Source organism: Schistocerca piceifrons, chromosome 9 (genome assembly GCF_021461385.2).
Source record: "Schistocerca piceifrons isolate TAMUIC-IGC-003096 chromosome 9, iqSchPice1.1, whole genome shotgun sequence".
NCBI lineage: Eukaryota > Metazoa > Arthropoda > Insecta > Orthoptera > Acrididae > Schistocerca > Schistocerca piceifrons.
In genome coordinates, this window is record NC_060146.1 from 203,446,660 (window position 1) to 203,466,285 (window position 19,626).

Consider the following 19,626-nt stretch of genomic DNA (forward strand, 5'->3'; position numbering starts at 1 on the left):
CAGTGCAAAATAACACTATACATACATTTTTAAAATTTATTTGTAAGATTTATTTTCCCACAAAGCTACATGTATGAGACTGACAAAATAGTGTTCTTTCTTTGTTTAACAAGTACAGTTTTCTTGCAGACTGTCTGTTGGTGTCTGGTTGATTTAAGTGCAGTATCCCTCCCCTCTGAGAGAAATCATAAATAGTTGTTATGTTCCCTACTGTTTCTTGATTTTATTAGAAAAAGACTTTTCCCTCCTTGACTTTTAGTTTGTCAACTGTTGCGTAATATGTCCCGGTGAACATCTGTAAATTCCTTTTTGTACAACCTATTGCTGACGTTTTCATGTTCTTGCCTCCTTCTGTCACCTGTTCATGCTAGATAATTCTTGTTTTAATCATTTTAATGAACAGTTTCTCTTCACATATTATTTATGTTGTAATACCCATAATCTCGCCCCTAATGTGCTCCGCACAATAATAGTGAATTCTGTGACCTCTTTCAGTGTGTGCACTCCACCCCTCCCCTGTCCCCTACCCACTTGTGTTGAAAGGTCCCCCCCCCCTCCCCTACCCCCTGTTACACCTTCCTTGCTACAGATTGTTGTGATTGCGTCATTGTTGCTTGTCTGTTTTTTGCCGGCCAGCAGACGTAATACCAGCTCAGTATGTGACTCGATGACTAACTCTGTCTGGGAGCCCAGCAAACTGTTGAGGTGCTCCAGCCCCGCCTTAGTCTGCTCAGTAAGTGACTTTTGTCTTAACCTACCCTACCCTACCCTAGCGAACCCTACCCTGGAAACCAGCCTGCATGGTGTGTTGGCTCTCAGCTAGATCTACCCTATTCCGACTAGCACATGGGCTCTCGGTTTGTACTTATCTACCGACTGCACATGTGTGACCGCCTGTGTACCTTCACACATACACACACATTGTAGAAAAATGTAGAGCTTGTGTAAGTTGCTTCACAAGTAAATTCTTAGATTGCATAAGCTGTTTATACTGACTCTTTTGAAATGCATTTTTTTACATACTATAATTTATCATCTCAGTAAATAAAGACAGTGATAATAGTGAATTTTTTATTCAGACGTCATAATAATGTTTAGACAGCTGAAAATGTATTAAGTAGAAACAGTTGTGTTACATTAAATTGTGATGTCTTTGCTTGAAAGATAACATTATTGCCATATTATTTGCATTCTTTTAAATCACTGTCAGTGATTAGTCTTTTAAAAACAAACATTCAGTCTCTGCGGAATGTCATCTGTCAAGAAATTTCAAAGGCTGTAAAACCAAACTCAAGAAAACTAATTGATCTGTTGCCTAGCCAAGCATTGTAATTTAGTACGTAACAGAACAAACTTACTTAATACTATGAAGTGCATCTGGTTTAGTTGATACTGTTTGCAAAGGAACGTATGTTTTTGTAGGACTCATGCTTATATGTTTATTGATTGTGTGATTCACTGTGGGATTGGATCCCCTGGTTGTTTGGATACTGTAGTATCTTTATTTGTGGACTCTGTCATTTTAAAATGGCTGTATAGCGGAATCTGGCCAATAATGGTTTTCATAAATGCAGTTGTACAATCTTGGATGCAAAAACATTGTCGTTCAAGAAATTTCAAAAGTCTATGAACCAAATCTGAAACAAGTAATTGAAATATCTCTGCTTGAAAAGTTTCTGTCAAAGTACAGCTGCAATCATTGAAATTTTTTCCTTGTACTGGAACGCAAATTATTGATGGAAGCATGGACATGTCCGAAAGAACAGCTGCCATCTTCGTATAGATAAGGCTTACCGGCCAATGATCTTCTTCAGTGCGGGTGCACTCACATTGCTGTAACTCTTACAGGACTCAGTAGATTGACTGCCGCAAGTAATGACTATAGTGGGCAGGTGCACTACGAACGTAGTTTGTGGACCATAAGTGGGAAGTGTGGGTCTCACGGGGAGTGTGCCAGAGATAAGTCCCTGCAGTCGTACTATCCTCTGTGTCCTCAGTGGCTACGATGGATAGAGCGTCTGCCACGTAAGCAGGAGATCCCGGGTTCGAGTCCCAGTCGGGGCACACATTTACAACTCTTCCCGTTAATATTTATGAACGCCTGTAAGGAGCAAATGGTCTGGCTTTCATTGTAATTTCATTTTTTAATATCTGGTCACAGTATGTGAAAGTAATGTATATTTTGTGTGTTTACAGGAGCCAGTGACCTTAAAATATGTAGGGTAGTGCACACTTTCCTGTATGGTGTAAAAGGAAGCGTTATCCGAGAGGGAATTGTGACTGCTGCACATTATTGTTATTGAGTCATGTCGTTAACTACAAACTGCATAAATGGATGTATATATTTTTGCCAAAGTGTTACCAGTTAGGAGCTGTATGAACAGCACACTACACAGTGTTGATGGACTGAGACAAGTAATTGTTCTGACCGACCTTACCTGCACCACGAAAATACAGCGTGTTTATAAATGATATGTCAAATAAAAGAGCAACTCAAACAGTTTTGCCAAGAACCTTATAAATGTTCAATGTGAACACCATTTGTTACACGGCACACATCAAGTCTATAGTTGAGTTCTTCCCAAATGTTGATAAGTGTGTCTTCAGTGATTGTAGCAACAGCTGTTTCAATCCAGTTTCTTAATTCAGGGAGGTTTTTCTGGTAGCAGAGGAACGTACACACGATCCTTGATGAAGCCCCAAAGGAAAAAATTGCATGGCGTTAGGTCGGGTGAACGTGGAGGTCATGCAAAGCAAGCCCTGTCATTGGCCCCTTGCGTCCTATCCAGTGCTTGGGTGCAGTGAAGTTCAACCAGTTGCGTACTTTGCTATGCCAGTGAGGTGGTGCACCATATTGCTGGAAAATGAAGTTATCTGGCTCATCTTCTTCCAATTGAGAGAAGAGCTATTGCTCTAGTGTATCAAGGTAGGAAGTGCCAGTTACAGTAGCTTCACCAAAAGAGAAAGGCCCATAAACTTTCCGCCGGGATACGGCACAAAAAACACTTTAGGGGAATCTCGTTGCATTTGTACCACCTCGTGAGGATTTTCTGAGCCCCAGATGCGCACTTTGTGAGTGTTAAAATGTCCACTAAGGTGAAAGGTCGATTCATTACTGAAGACAACATGATCCAGAAAATCTTTGTCGTCATGAAACAACATTTCGTTTGCAATGTTGGCATGTAATCCATGGTCTGCTGGCTTTAGAGCCTGTAATAATTGTGAACGGTAAGGACATAGTTGTATGTGTTTCCTTAAAACTTTCTAAACAGTCAACAAGGGAACTTGTAATTCACGACTAGCCTGCCAGATTGATTTCTTTGGGCTACGAGTGAATGACTCTCTCACTTGTTCAACAGTTTCTTCACTAACTCTTGGTTGTCCTGTGCTCTTCCCTTTACAAAGGCAACTGGTATCTTCAAATTGATGATACCATCTACGATCGTTATCATCACGTGGAGGATCACAACCGAACTTCAGCCGGAATGCACGTTGCACTGCAGATTTGGTCTTTGCAAACTGCAAAACACAAAACGTTTTCTGTTCACTAGTCACCATCTTCGCAACTACCGCTGTCTAGCGGACTGTGGTGCCAAACACAACTATTTGAGTTACTCTTTCATTTGAAATCTCATTTATAACTGTAATTTTAATGTAATAAATAGTACAAAGTGTTAAAACCCCGATATTCATTTATAAACAACCTGTACTTTGGAAGTGCATGAAGCTGTCCCAGAGCCTCTAAATAGAGCTTAGGAAGTTGCTGGTCGAAGAATACTTTCAAAGCAACATGTAAGAGACATGCAGACTGTTCTCTGCGATAGTCAAAGGAAAGATTGTGTGGATAAAGAAAAGAATGCACACATATTTAAGAACAAACATATTATACAGTTATACTATAAAAAATTTGAATGAAATTCTACAAAGAGGATAAGTTTAGGACACCCAGATAAGAAATTAATTGAATTAAGGATGCTGTTTTACTGTTTGCATGCAGAATGATGGAAGAAATCTTAAACACAAGGTATAGTGACTTGTCTGATGATGAATGTAGAAATTCAGTGGAACTCGTTAGGCATTCTTCTGGAGAAGTATGAGGGGAAAAAGCAAGAGGTGTAGAAGAAGAAAGACTAGATGGCAGAAGAAATAAAATTGAATATACTATGAGAAATTTGAGAAGAAAACTGAGAAAACAGACCAAAAGTGACAGCATATAAGAATAGCCAAGGAAATGTTCCAAATGAGGAAAATGTGTTAATGGAAAGATAGAGAGAATAATGCTAGAAAATCCCAGAGAGACTGGACTGAGCTGCATTACATTGCAGTACCACGAGTCTCATAAAAGATATGAGGTTAAACTTGACATTTCTGATGAAATTACAGCTTTGTCACAAGAAATATTGGGAAGTATAGTGTAGAAATTTGAGGACAGGGTACAAGGGTCTTAGTACTTCCGTGTCCACATATTATTGAAGAATGTTTGATGCTATTCCAGTTTTGTACCAATTAGCCAAAAAATAGGGTGGGCTGCAATGATTAACTTGTGCTCCCAAAGAGCTTTCACATCTGAGAAACCAGAAATCCCCACTGTATAGTTGTATTATTTTTGTGTGTCAATGAGTTAAAGTGCTTGCATTTTAATTACTGACATCAGAGGAGGGGGGATCTTTTTTTTCCCTTGTGACTGCTGAAGAAACACTGATTTCTTGTGTCACTGCAAAGCGATCTGTATCTTGCGATCATTCAGATTTACCAAACCCATAGAGAGTAAGACCTAATTCAGTTTTCATGGGAAATATGGTGAACTATGTTTCAGAACCAAAATGTTGTGTTCTCAGGAGACGTTATCAAGCTGAAATGTCAATAATATGTGAGGTGTGCTGCAACCAATACATTCCAGAGGATTCAGATACTTCCAGTGAGCTTTTCCTGCAGCTCTTTTCAAAGATTATAAGTTAATAAAGTTTTGAAACCTTGCACACAGAGAATCCAGAAAATCTTAGTCCACAGTTGTAGGAACCCCTGCAGAAAAAATATGACTATCTAAAAATGTTGGGCAAGAGTCCATGTATTTGGATCTTGTAATAATTGTTTGATCTGCATCATTTGTAGTCTATTGTAATCACTGGTACTTGATTTTGAGGTATGATTTGTAAATATTCTTTGGAAGGAACTGTTCTTACTAATGAAAATCACTCTGCTAAAATAAAAACCTTTTTTCTTGTTTCCATCATTCTAATTATCTTATTACATTCTAAAAGTATAAACTGTGCCATTTTGACAACACTGTGCTTGTATGAAATATACAAATTTGAGTTCTCGCAAATAATGCAGCAAATAATTGGTATATTTGTACTCTGTGGATAATGTATTATAAAAGGGAACAGATGTTGCAGATCAACATTTTCTTTGCTCATATGCATATTGTTTGATCCCATTAGGATTTGGAATGTAGCCCAGTTGTAATTGATTACAGCAAGTGTGGTTTGCGATTCTTATTACAGCATGACCAAAGTAACCAACTCTGAATGAGTTTTACACTGCCCAAGGATGGTCTTAGATGATGATCAGTTTGGCTTTAGGCAAGTTAAAGACAACAGACATGTTGTACCTAATGATGTGGGGGGGCTCTATCACCAGTTTGACAACCTATGAAAACTGTTTGACAGTGTCAGACAATACAAAATGTTTGAAATTCTTGGAAAAATAGGTAAAACCGTAGGGAAAGATGGGTAGCATACAACCAAGCGGCCAGGATAAGAATAGAAACTGAGAGTGTAGTTCTCAGATTAAAAACAGTATAAGAAAGGGATGAAATTGATCGCACTAACTGTTTATTTATACATCAAAGAAGCAGTGATGCAAAACAAGAGAGACTCGTGAGTGGGACTAAAATTCGGGTTGGAAGGATATCAGTGATACGATTTTCTGATGACAGTGCTATCATCAGTGAAAGTGAGGAACAATTACAGGATCTGTTTAATATAACATAAGGTATAACAAACAGAGAATATGGATTGATAGCAAACTGAAGAAAGACGAAAGTAGCGGGGCATAGTAGAAATGAGATTACATTAAAACTGGGGGCACACAGTAGACAAAGTGAAGGAAGTATGTTTGTTACCATGGAAGCAAAATAATATGATGGATGAAGCAAGAAGGTAATAAGAAGCAGACTAGCCCATACAAAGAGGACACTATTTGCTAAAAGTATAGTACTAGAATCAAATATACATATATAGGTCATGATTTGAGGAAGATGACATGACAACATACCTTTGAAGCACAACATTGTATGACAATGAATACAGACAGAAAAAATATTGGTTTATTTCATGACTAAATCCAGTGTTATTTTTTTGCCAAAGTTTCATTATTTTTTGCCAAACTTGGTGTTATTTTTGTGAAATTACTTGCTATTTTTACCAAATCCATTGTTATTTTTTACTGCAGTTGTTGCCAATATTTGCCAAAGTTGATGTTATTTTAATGCTGAATTTAGTTGCTTTGCCACATTCAATGTCTTTTTCCAGATTTGTTATTTTCACCAAATTCAGTGCCATTTTGTGCCAAATTTGATATAGGTTTCTTTATCAAATACTGTGTTGCTTTTTTGCCAAATTCCATGGTATTTTCCCCAAATTTGGTATTCTTATTTGCGCTTTTTTGGCAGTTTCAGTGCTGTTTATGTTCTCACATCAAAATTCATTACATTAGAAATTCACTGTTATTTTAAGTCAATACAAGAAGGATTATACAGGAACCTCAGTCTTTAGGAGATAAGATGTAAAAATGCAGTTTTAACTTCCAATAACTATCAGTTACAAATATTAGTAAACTGCTGTCTTCAGGTTTGTAATATTTTTATAAGATATAATTACAAATTTTGCAGTATCTCGTAAGAATCGCTGTTTTCATGTTATTTTGCTAAAAACCCCTAATTTTGCCTTATTGTTTTTTCAAAATTTTCGTATTTGTAGAAATGAATCGAGGGCCTCAAGAAAACCGAAAAAGAAGAGAATCAAAGGGGAGCTAAAGAAGGGCGGTGGAAATTAGATGGTTTGATAGGATCGGATATGGAGGGTTTCTCCACAGAACCGGCAAAGGAAGGAAAATGTTTAAATAACTTCCATGGTACTGAAGCAGCCACAGAGGACAAAAATTATGTAGGAAGACAAATAATTAGAATATATCCAACAAATAATTGAGAAAATTGGGTGCGGATGGTAATCTGAGATGAAGAGGATGGCATAGGAGAGTAAATCATGATGGGCCACATATAACCTGTCAGAATACTGCAGATAAGAGCTTAAACAGCAAGACAGTATGGAGAGATACAAGTCCTCACGCCTTCAACGGACGTTTACTCGTATGTTGATTCCACATTACATTTGAAAATGGTCATTAATTAAATCTGTTATTCTTGTTTCTTAAATCATTGTCGTCATTCTGTAATTTCACCATACTGGATTAATTGTGATAGAATGAAGATTTGTGTTATGAGACAGAAACAAGCCGTGCCCTCTCCAAAAAATGGGAAAGAAGTATATTTGTCTGTCCAGAACTTCTGTGTTACACGCCGTATGCCAGTTTAAATATCAGCAGAAGCCTGTTAACAGTGAACACAGTGCAAAAATACATTAGTACAGTACCAGTAGTCACTCTAATCACCCTGTATGTGTGTGAAAATTGTGCTGACTGCAGTAAGTCCTTTGCATTGCATGTGTAACATGAGAGCCAACACACTGTACATACTGGCTGTTGACTGACATTGTGTTACTCACTCCACGTAGAATAATTTGTCATCACACCTACCCCCTCCTCTTGCATTGGTGGCATTTAGCCAGCACACCTCTAGTTCTCCCCTCAGGTACCAGTAGTACCCAGAGTCCCGCACGACAGCTCCTCCGAAAGCTGTAAACACGTGATGCTACCGATACTTGCATACTGAACTTTTTGTGACTCTACTTTGTGTAGTAAAGGTTTGTTGTGCAGTTTCGGTCATAAAAGCGTTTCTGATCAGAAACTGTTGAATGTAATGTTGTGAGATGAGGAGAGACTTGAATAAATATTTCTGCTGTGACTCTCATTACAATTAAAGTAATGTGTGTATTTCCATTGTCCACGAAAGTGGCTAGAGGTGCACGAGACTGAAGAAACTGAGTGTGTATTTCCATCATATGCAGTTGGCACTGGAATCGTGACATTTCACTAGCAAATATTGATGTAAAAACTAACTTTCTGAATTACCTTAAAGAAAAGGATATTTAGGATTTTGGAAAAAAGTCTGCACAATGTTTTTACATTTACATATGAGGGCATTTCGAAAAGTAAAGATACAATGGCTCGCAGTCCTTACATAGAACATTTATTTAGAAAATGTCAGTTACATCTTATTAACTGGATTATTTGTTATTTTTCAACATAATCACCCCCGTTATCCAAACATTTGTTAAGTCTGTGCACAAGCTTTTGTATCCCACAGTTATAGAAGGTTGCCACCTGTTATCGGAACCACATTTCAACTTCATCTTTGATCTCTTCATCATCGTGGAATGATTTTCCACTAAGATGCGACTTCAGGTAACGGAAGACACGGAAGTCGGTGGGCGCGAGGTCTGGGCTGCGTGGCAGATGGTCCAATACGTCCCATTTGAATTGTTTGAGTAGTGCTTTGGTTACGACTGCTGTGTGAGGCCGAGTGTTGTCATGAAGCAAGCAGACTCCACTTGTCAGCATTCTCCTGCACTTGTTTTGAATTGCCCTTTGAAGACGTTTCAAAGTCTGCTAATATGCAGCAGCATTAATTGTCATTCCAGGAGGCATAAATTCCAACAGAAGAATGCCTTGTCTATCCCAAAAAACAGAAGCCATGATTTTCTTCACTGAAATCGACGTTTTGCATTTCTTGGTTTTTGATGAATTCAAATGGTGCCATTGCATTGATTGTTGCTTGGATTCAGGTGTATGGTGATAAACCCACGTCTCGTCACCTGTCACAATATGATCAAGGAACTCATCACCTGCTTCAGCATAGCGTGTGAGGAAGTCGCGTGCAAAGCCCATCCTTTTCTTTTTGTGTTCTTCCGTTAACAGTCTCGGAACCCAGCGCACGCACAATTTCCTGTACCCTAACTTGACAGTCACAACTTCATAAAGAGTTGTCATTGACATGTCTGGTATGATCTGATGCAATTCTTTTAATGTGAGATGTCTATTCGCACGAATTGCTTCCTCCGTTCTCCAAAGAAGGGCATCAGAGATCACAGATGGCCGACCTGTTCTTTGTTCGTTATTAACATCAGTCCTACCTTCAGAGAAATGACTACACCATTTCATTACATTTTGTCGATTCATAATGTTCCCATAAACAGAAACCATTTCTTTGTGAATATCCACTGGTCGCTGACCTTTTGCATGAAGAAAACGTATGACGGAGCGCACTTCGCATTTGGCGGCATTCTGAATTGGCGCAGCCATTTTAAACACGACCTACTCCAACCAGAAGCAACGTTCAACTGCCGAACAACTGCGAGGAGAAAGTTAACGGTTCAAGGTTAACACCAGTGTTGCCAATTTGCTCGCCAAAACTCTTCTGTTCCTCTGGCGTACGGTGTATCTTTACTTTCCAAAATACCGTCGTATAAATTTGTTTTAATGGTAAAAAGTGGAAGATATGAAGGTAACAATTTACCCTGTAGTTGAGGCAGTGAGTATTTGATACACACACCAAAAAGACTGAAACTGTTTCTAAGCTTTTGGATGACATTTTCTTGAGAACTAACTAACCCACACTCAGCTCCATTCTCCCAGCTGACTCCATTGTAACGATATTGCAGCTTGAATCTAGTTGACAGTCAAGCATCTTTATATAATGAGCAATCGAAAAGTTTCCATTTGAGGGTGGGGCTGCAGCACGTGTACGACATAGCGTAACTCCGATGTGGCTGTACGAGCAAGGAGATGTAGGCGAGGGATTAGTGTGGCATTTGTATCTTTCTGACACACGTGAGGTAACTGCAGAAATGTGCACTGCTGCGACGCTGTAACCAAATTTGTCCTAATAGGTCCAGTGTGCTGTTATTCTTTCCACAGCTGCCAGAGGACGAACACCAGTAGACACCTGTTGGAGGCTGAGTAAAGTGTAAGGGGCAGCATATCTGTTGAAAACCTCCATTGTAGAATAGTGTGCTAAGTTACTCGCTGGTCACAAATCGACACAAGACGTTCCCGTATTAAAAATGTCCTAATACAGAAGTTGGTGGCTCCCCGTGTGACTCTCGTGCCTTTGGAACCTTAAAACGTCGAAGGATGTGCAGCGGGCAGTTACGGACTTTTTGACGCAGCAGGATTTGGTGTTTTACCAAAGGGATATCTTCAACTTGGTGCATCAGTGGTATGATTATCTTAATGCTCTCAGGGAGTTTGTCTGTTTGGCACACAGATTCTGAACTATACGGCTTTTGAATGGAAACTTTTTGATCACCTCTTGTGTGTTGCAACTCACTCCCAATAAATGAAAACTTTTGTGTGTAATTTTCATTGATGCTTGTATTTCTTGGGGTTAAATTTCAACCATAGCAGTATTGCAAGAGAAAAATATTCTTTTGTGCAATATAAGGAATATTCTGTCTTTGGAGCTTCATCTGGAATTTAAAATAGTATATTCAGTTATATTTCTAAAGTTCACAAAGTACTTTCACTCTAAATGAATTTTATAACTCGGACGTATAATGCTCGGAAGGAAGATGTCGCCATAAAGTTAAGCAACATTTGTGTGACCGTCACCACTCAATGCCTCGTCCACTCATTGAGTTGCTATCTTTACTCATTCTGTTATTTGTATTCCATCCTGAAATTTCCATTTTCATATTTGTTTTAATAGCAGTTGATTGAGGAGTGTAGTCACACACACTTTGGGAGCAGGATTACAACTGAAGACTGACAAAAGACAGAAAATGTACGAAGGAAATGTTGCACACAAAGCTGTGTTGTTAATGTAAGAAGTTGTGAGGTGGGCATACAGCCAGAAAACTAGTACCACTGAATGAAACTGACCGTAATTATTGCTTCATCACAGTTTCTGATCAGATATCGCAATGTTGTACAGTGCCACCCGCATCAGCTCTTGTTCGTAGAGAAAAGTGCTGGTATGGCTCACTTCGAAAGGAAGCTGCATTTTTTATTGTAGTTGCCGGTCCTCACCTGTGGATGACAGTGGTAACTTTCCTCAGGTAGCTGGTAACTGTGGTGCTTTGTGACAGAAGTGCCACAACTCTGTAGTTTTAATTCTAGTCACCTCCAGCATTTTCTTGTAGCTGGTTATATCTCCTACAGGAATGCTCACTTCTCTGCATGTATTTCCACTGTACTGAGGATCGTAGCTCCTTCCCCTAACCTTAGAAGTAAACATATATTTCCCTTTTAAAGCACCATTTGATCGAGTTGAACATTATGTTCTCTTTGCTCTCACATTCTCATGAACAGTTTGGGTTATGATTTGATTGTACATTCAGTAATGTACTTGTGTGTGTGTGTGTGTGTGTGTGTGTGTGTGTGTTTTAGTAACACAAACACTGAGATCTCCACAGACTTTGCTTCTTGGAGACTGTGTGTCTCTTCATTTTGCAGATAGTGTAGTGAAACAATAGCTTCAGAAATTTTGCAATTCTACATGTTGTGTGCTGACATCCTAATTCCTGTTCTGTGTAAATATGGTTGCATTTGATCTATATGTCCTGTAAATAATGTTTTACTTGTAATGTTTCCTGATAGACCAATGGTTTAAGAATCTGAAGTGTTTCCAGTAAACACCTTTTTTCCTATTTAGCATTTAAGATCTGTAGTTAGTACTAATGCCAAATGTTTAGAATTAAAATTTTTGTCATAGCATTATGAGGCACCCAACTTATCATGTTGTTTTGTCAGATTTTCAGTCACTGACAGTGTAGATAGTCTGTACACAATTGGAAAATTTGCATTTACCCCTTATTTATTTATAGTACTTTTAGCATGTAAAAATAATAAGTAATGAAATCTACTTTATTATAAGATAAATCTAAAAACAAAGATGATGTGACTTACCAAACGGAAACGCTGGCAGGTCGATAGACACACAAACAAACACATACATAAACACAAAATTCTAGCTTTCGCAACCAACGGTTGCTTCGTCAGGAAAGAGGGAAGGAGAGGGAAAGACGAAAGGATGTGGGTTTTAAGGGAGAGGGTAAGGAGTCATCCCAATCCCGGGAGCGGAAAGACTTACCTTAGGGGGAAAAAAAGGATAGGTATACACTCGCGCGCGCGCGCGCGCACACACACGCACACACACACACACACACACACACACACACACACACACACACACACACACATATCCATCCACACATATACAGACACAAGCAGACATATTCAAAGTCACAGAGTAACTCTGTGTCTTTGAATATGTCTGCTTGTGTCTGTATATGTGTGTGTGTGTGTGTGTGTGTGTGTGTGTGTGTGTGTGTGTGTGTGTGTGCGCGCGAGTGTATACCCGTCCTTTTTTCCCCCTGAGGTAAGTCTTTCCGCTCCCGGGATTGGGATGACTCCTTACCCTCTCTCTTAAAACCCACATCCTTTCGTCTTTCCTTCTCCTTCCCTCTTTCCTGACGAAGCAACCGTTGGTTGCGAAAGCTAGAATTTTGTGTGTATGTTTGTGTTTGTTTGTGTGTCTATCTACCTGCCAGCGTTTCCGTTTGGTAAGGCACATCATCTTTGTTTTTAGATATATTTTTCCCACATGGGATGCTTCCCTCTATTATATTCATTTTATTATAAGATAATCTACATTATTATAAGGTAATCCTCAAATATGCACCCAACAGTGTGACTTGGATGAGATGGGTTTGATATTTCGAATAGACTACTAGCAAGAAACATGTCAAACCATTAATTCATTATTGGAAGGTTGGAGCAGGTATTATTGTTCAGAAATTTCCAGCACAACAGCCATACTTGACCCTTCTGAATTTCTTGCACTGGAATATCAACAACATAAGGAAAAAGATAGATGGTTATTCACTACAAATATGGCATGTGGAGGATGTAATAGCGCATATTACTGTTACACGTTACAAAATAACAACTGGCGGCCTGTCCATGATGCAACGTGCACAAGAATATAGTGACAGAAGTGGTCATCATTTTTAAGAAAGATCACCTATTCAAATGTGATTGTATATAGGAAGGTTTCCTCAATATTTGGTATGCAATATTTGATTTGATGTGGTATGTGTGTTATTTAATGTATTGAATTTTACCAGCACGTAATAGGCATGTCAGTGTGAATTGTTAGTAACAAGAAATCATTTGCTAGTCACTTGACATAATAGAGCTTACCTTTATATCCTAACTATTATGTCAGCATCAAACATTTCATTACGAACACTGTATCTACACCATTTAGTTGTCATCTATTGTGTGGATGACTATTCTTCCAGATACAATATTTTATTAAGTATATTGTTTGTTTGATAAGAGTATGGTCCTTGGATGAGTCCACAACTTACAAAGAGTTTTAACTTGTAACAAATGATAAAACAGTGCGCCCATTTACAAACCACCTTCATGGTGTATTACAAGAGGTAATCATAAAGTGAAAACCCGCACGCTGTTGTCGGTGTCCCTCCCCCCCTTCCGCCACCCCTCTTTTAGCGATGTACAGAGGGGAGGACAATGTGTACAAGGACTGCATACATGTACCTGCAAACAAAGAATTAATTATATAATTTTTTAAAGGGTACCTCTCATAAAATAATGCAGCACCAGTAACAGGAATGTTCTCGTAAACTGCATTTGCTTTTCATACTGTTTGCTGTGCAGTAAGCACTGGGCTGTTTTTCAACAGGGGCATTTATTTCCATCACTGCAATCCTGTTATGTCTGAATGAACTGCTTCACTGTGATCTGGGTTGCTCCTGTCAAAAGAGGCAAAGGAGATTTGCTCATATTTTAAATCCACTCTGCAACATCAAATTATTATAAGATTAGCTGTATTTCTGTTGCATGCAGTAAGATTGCAAACCAATTATTTCAGTATGTTCTGAAAATTAAGCCTTGATGTAAAATACATTTTTGTGCCTGACATTTTATCATATGCTGTTCCTCTACTGTTGGTGAAGTCCTCAGAGGTAGTGGAGATTAAAGTATTGGGAGTCTTCCATGTAAACTGCTTTAAAAAGTGAATTAATGTTCACATTACTTGCTCAGCCAAACTTCCAAAGTGTTTATTCTTAACCACACAACAGTTCAGTTGAGTGACCATCAAATTGCTGCCAAAGTCACACTGATATATGTTATGGAATATATATAAAAACCCGTTGTACATTTTGTAATTTTAAGTTTTTTTATTTACCACATCAGATGGCAGTTGAACCAGTAGTGTAGAAATATCTGTAGTCCTTCAACACCATCAGTTTCCCAGGAGCAGTGCAACTCAGCTAAGTGCCAGAATTGCTGCCTCATGATGGAATGTAGTCTCCAAAACATCTCCAAAAAATAAATAAATAAAAAATTTAAATAAAGCTTTAAGTCTAGTGACTGGTTACATTTTGTTTTTCTTTGTGTTTTAAACAGTCATGGACACAGCATACCAAACGTCTGTGTGTAAAGTACATTACAGAGCTTGTATGGCAGAAGAGTTTACACTGTTTGCTGTATTTAGCACAAAGTCTCACAACTTGACTAATTTTTAATTGCTTAAATTGTTTTTTTTTTCTGTGAATTTCTTTGGCTCCTCCATACATCCTAGAAGAGGAACATTAATTCCTGGAAAACTGATATTCCTCCAGATTTGAACATTGGTAGATCATTTCAGAGTCTGTAAATACAGAAAAACTTGTACTTTTGCGATGTGACAGATTAATGCTCTGTCTTTGGGTGCTCAGCCAAAATGTTGTTCCATTTTTATGCACATTATCTTGACAACTGTCCGGTTGCCTTTTTCAGGTGCAGCTCACAGCACCAGATGATGACTGGTTCAGTTGTTGAAAAATTGTACACAAAAATGGAACTGACAGCTCATCATAACACTATTAATAGAGCAAAATATGTCTTCAAACACCACATAGGGTAGCCTGTGAATACCGGTGTAATTTTACGGCAGGTGTCCGGGCACGGTCAGATCCGGTGGCGTGTACAGGAGTGGGCGCACCGCCGGGACACCCTCACGTAGTCGCAGCGTGCCCTCCCACGCTGCAGCCGCCCCCGGCGCCCCTCCACCAGCAGCAGCAGCAGCAGCAGCAAGTGCTGCCGATGGAGTGTGACGGTCCTCCGATCTCGGGACCCCCTGCGGCGTCGGCGCTGCGCCACTACCATCCCCGCCACCGTCGAGGCCCGCCGCCGCCTCCTTATGCGCCCGGCGAGCCGCTGCAAGTCGTGCAGCAGCCACAGCCGCAGCAGCAGCAGGTGGCGGTGGCCTACCACCACCGGGGTGGCGGGTACAGCGCAGGCGTCGCAGCACCGGTGTCGGCGTACCACCGCGGGTTCGTCCCGGCAGCTCTGCCCCCTCCACCCGTCGCGCCTGTCCCGGGACCCGCCGCAGATGACGCGCCGGACCGGGACGACAGCCCGATGGTTGGCGTGTGCGTCCGGCAGAGCCCGGTCGCCAGCCATTAACGGCTACTGCTTCTTAGTGCTCGGCCGCCTGCCGCTGCGGCGTATATATTTTTTTTACCGTAGGAAAGAAAAACGGAACTGTAGTTTCCGGAGGACGCGTGCGCCCCGACTGTGGCGTGGGGGAAGGGGAGGGTGGACGAGTCGCTGTGGACTGTGCTCTCCGCCACTCTGTGACTGCAAAATCGCCTCCCCCTTTTATTTCCCCGACTTTTGTCCTTTAGGGAAGAAATTTGCAGCACTGTGGTGACCCCGTATCATTTTCCTGGCCCACGTCTCGCGTCTGTCTCCCCTTCCGCATCCTCGCCCTCGAAAGTCTGCGGACGTGCTTTCCTCGGTGTCGTCCTTCCTCGATGTCCCCCTCCCTCCACCTCGCCTCTCCTCCTCCGACCGCTTAGCCTCGTCTCGGAAGTGGCTGACCGGCACCCCGTGGGTTGTGGGTGTCACTTCCTCGGGTTTTATTTCTCCCGCTTTGCTTCCCGTCTCGGAGGGACGGCTGTGGCTCTTCACTTTTACTCGTTCCATCCCAGATCGACACCCGCACACTGTGCACTCACGAATGGCCCGTTTCTGTGCTTGTGGTAAAATTATTGCAGGAGACTTGTAGGAGGATGTGTAGAAGAGGAAAATATTAATACAGCTTATAAAATGCCTCATTACCTTCAGTGTAGGAATAATAAGTCAGGAAAATGTCAAAGAAAGAAACTGTTACCCTTATGTACTTGACAAAGGCTTTTATAAACAAATCAAACTACACACGCTTTAATTTATTCCTCGTTTTAAGTGAAGTATATTTAAACTTGCTCAGAAGCTTGAAGAATATAATAGGTGTGTTCTGTTGTCTCTGTAGCTTGTGAAACTGGGAAGTGCATTTGTGATTTTTTTTGAGTGCCGCTGTACAGTTTATTAACAGTTTTGTTATGTATACTTTGCTGTTCTACTGTTTATGTCCTATGCTCTACCTGCCCATTTCCCATTTTCCTCTCCAGTCTGCTTCTGGAAAACTCAGTTAAAAGCACAACAGGCAACTACATTTACGAGGTCCTCACTGACGAATTGTTGAGGTAGTCGATTTCCCAATTTAGTGCTTTTGTTAAGTACTGTACACATTTTTTGGATAATTGCCACTGTCAACAAAGCGACTGAATCTCCTTGTCAGAACAGAAATGAAATCGCATGTATGGAACATTTCTCGACAAGGAATGAACGCATTTGGATGTGATTGAATGCTGGACTCTGTTCATTGTATCTCAAAGCTGTCGCGACATTTTTAACGTCATGTCGTCTTCCAAATCACTGTTTCCACACCCTGCAGATCCAGATCCAGGTTTCTTGTTCATGTGTACTTAAGAAAATTTACAGGCTCAGTGCTTTTGAATTTTGACATTTGTTTTTAGAGTGCCATGATATGCATTTGCATGTTGGAAATAAAGACAGATTTAAGAGTTACTTTCAGTATTACCTGTTTCACAGTACAGTTCTGTTTCAATATTCCTAAGCTTTTTGTGACTACCTATCCAATAAATGTATTTTACTCGGCCGGTGTCATACTGTTGGCAGTTGTTAAAAGGACATGTATTTCGAGTCATCTGTCTCTGTTGTTGTGTACTGTGTTCATAGTGATGAAAAGTTTGCTGAAGCACGGCAGACATGATAAAAAAGAAAAATTGTCCAGAACAATTAATTAAGCAAGCAATTGTGGGCAACAAAATTATTAATATGGGCAGACTGACCACTATTGTATGTGAAATAATGAACTGCTATACATCAGGAAACTGCAAGACATAAGAAATTGTGTTTCTCTAACAGATATTTTCCTGTCATCTTTGGTTACCTTTGTAATCTGTTGTAAATGAACATACAATATTGCCAATGGATACAAAGCTTTCACGTTCAAAATAGGAAAAAGAAATCCCAACTCAGTCCTAGCTCTTTCAGTTAGAACTGCACTGGTAGGCTGCAAACACATTTGGAATATACTTTTATGTTCTTATTCTTGTTCAAAGTAATAAAGTCAGATGTTTTCTTATATTTTCATAACAATATTTTCAATAGCTGCAAAAGATGCCTCTATACCCCTACTGGTAGGAACTAGTAAGTTTATGAAATGTTTATGCTCGGAGGAGGTCCTTTCTCTAATTCCCTCTTACCAGAGGCAGAGATTGCAAATGACCAGTGGGATTTCTTCACCAGAGTAAACTATCCTTGATACATGAAATAGGATCAATTTTGACTATACCTAGTACTTGTGTAAGATTTATAAACATTGTATTCTGATCAGACCTTTATGGATCATTAGAGTAACAGTAAATTCAGTGAATTTGTAATATGGCTTCACATTCACAACAAGTTTAAAATTAGAAAGCTGTTGTAATGGTACCAGTTATGCAAAGTTAAACTTTGTTCGTGCTGGATAGGTGTGTGAGGCTGTAAGGGGTACTCTCCATGAGCTAGTAAAAACCTTCAGAATGGTAGCATCTAAGTTGGTAGCTTCACACTTTTACCAGTATAGGTGAACAGAATACAAATGGCAGCATGGTGTTCCCTTCATTCCACAAAATGACAAATGATAGGCAGATTTTATGGTGGATGGTCAAGTGTGTCTTTCGTAACAATTGAGAACTTCCTATGTACATCTAATACAGAAAACCAGAAGTGGTATAAGGAGATGTATGTAATTGCAGGCATATCAGCTGTGAGAGCTGCTAGTGATTGTGTTTCAGAGCTGTGCACAATTGTCTGTGCCACATTGCTAGATTAGTTCGCAATCTGATCACTGTAGTATCTGAATTTTTGTTACTAAAAAGAAAAAAATGCTTTTGTGTTTCAGAGCTGTGCACAATTGTCTGTGCCACATTGCTAGATTAGTTCGCAATCTGATCACTGTAGTATCTGAATTTTTGTTACTAAAAAGAAAAAAATGCTTTTGTAAACTATTCATCACTTTGACCATGGTACTGCCATACTGCTTTTTGGAAAACCTGCAAAAGTAACTCAGAGTTATCTGCTGTGTGTATTCAGAGGACAAATGATAAATGAGCAGTTGTCCCTGTAGTTTGAAGAAGCACAGTTTGATATATGTTGGCTAATTTGTTATGTAGCTTGTTGTATATGATGCTGTCAGTTTTCTTTCTAATGCTAGCCAATATTGTAATAATTATTTTCTTGTGACATTATTGTAATACATACTGCTCTGTGCACAGCAGAGAAGTAACAGTATATGAATGCTCTGCACAAGTTATAAGCCACATGATATATTGTCTTACATTTTGTGTTGAACTGTTTGATCTCTTCCCATAGGAAATTGTTATTAAATAATATCTACTTTGTTCCGCCTCTGAAGAGGGTATAAATGTAAAATTGAGAAGACAGGTTTTAATTTCTATTATATTTAGTTAACAGTACCACACTTTTAGTGTTTTTAAACTTAATTTGGAGATAAACTTGACATATTGACCAGGAAATGTATATACTTCCTAGCGGTGTGCTTTACTTCCCATCATATTTTCAAATAGTATCTGGATCACCTTTAGATAAGGTATCATTACATATCAGTAGAGGAAAAAAATGTTAAATGCTCAGTTTGGACTTTTGGTGTTCCAAGGGTAGATGATACTTCCCAAAATTCTAGTGAATATTGGCAGTAACAACTTTCATTATAAGCTCAAGTGCTGTTCCATAGTTTGAATACTCAGACACTTAAACAGTTTTAATTTATGCTTCCAAAGAAGACTGAAAATGAATTTACTCTCTTTTTCTGTTACTGATCCAATGTCAAAACAATGGAGGAAAGATATATTTCAATCCTTGCATTGTTGTAGAAGTTAAACATCTGCAGATAGGCCAGTGAGAATGCATCATTGTATTTTAGTGGAAGCTTAATTTTTATTATAATACTTATGAGAAACATAAGAATTTAAATAATGGAAAGAGAAGAGGTAACAACTCACTGTATAGTAGAGGCATCCCTTA

General features: G+C 39.4%; 1 protein-coding gene across 1 annotated transcript in view; it reads left to right on the forward strand.

Annotated features, from left to right (window-relative positions):
* The window catches only part of LOC124717036 (serine/threonine-protein kinase minibrain), a gene marked incomplete at its 5' end in the record, with an annotated part of 140,232 nt that extends 121,316 nt beyond the window's left edge, over positions 1 to 18,916 (forward strand). Inside the window, one exon of the mRNA XM_047243691.1 lies at positions 15,146 to 18,916. Coding sequence (XP_047099647.1) covers positions 15,146 to 15,657 — 512 coding nt within the window. The remainder of the gene's footprint in view (positions 1 to 15,145) is intronic.
* Positions 18,917 to 19,626: the final 710 nt, after the last annotated feature.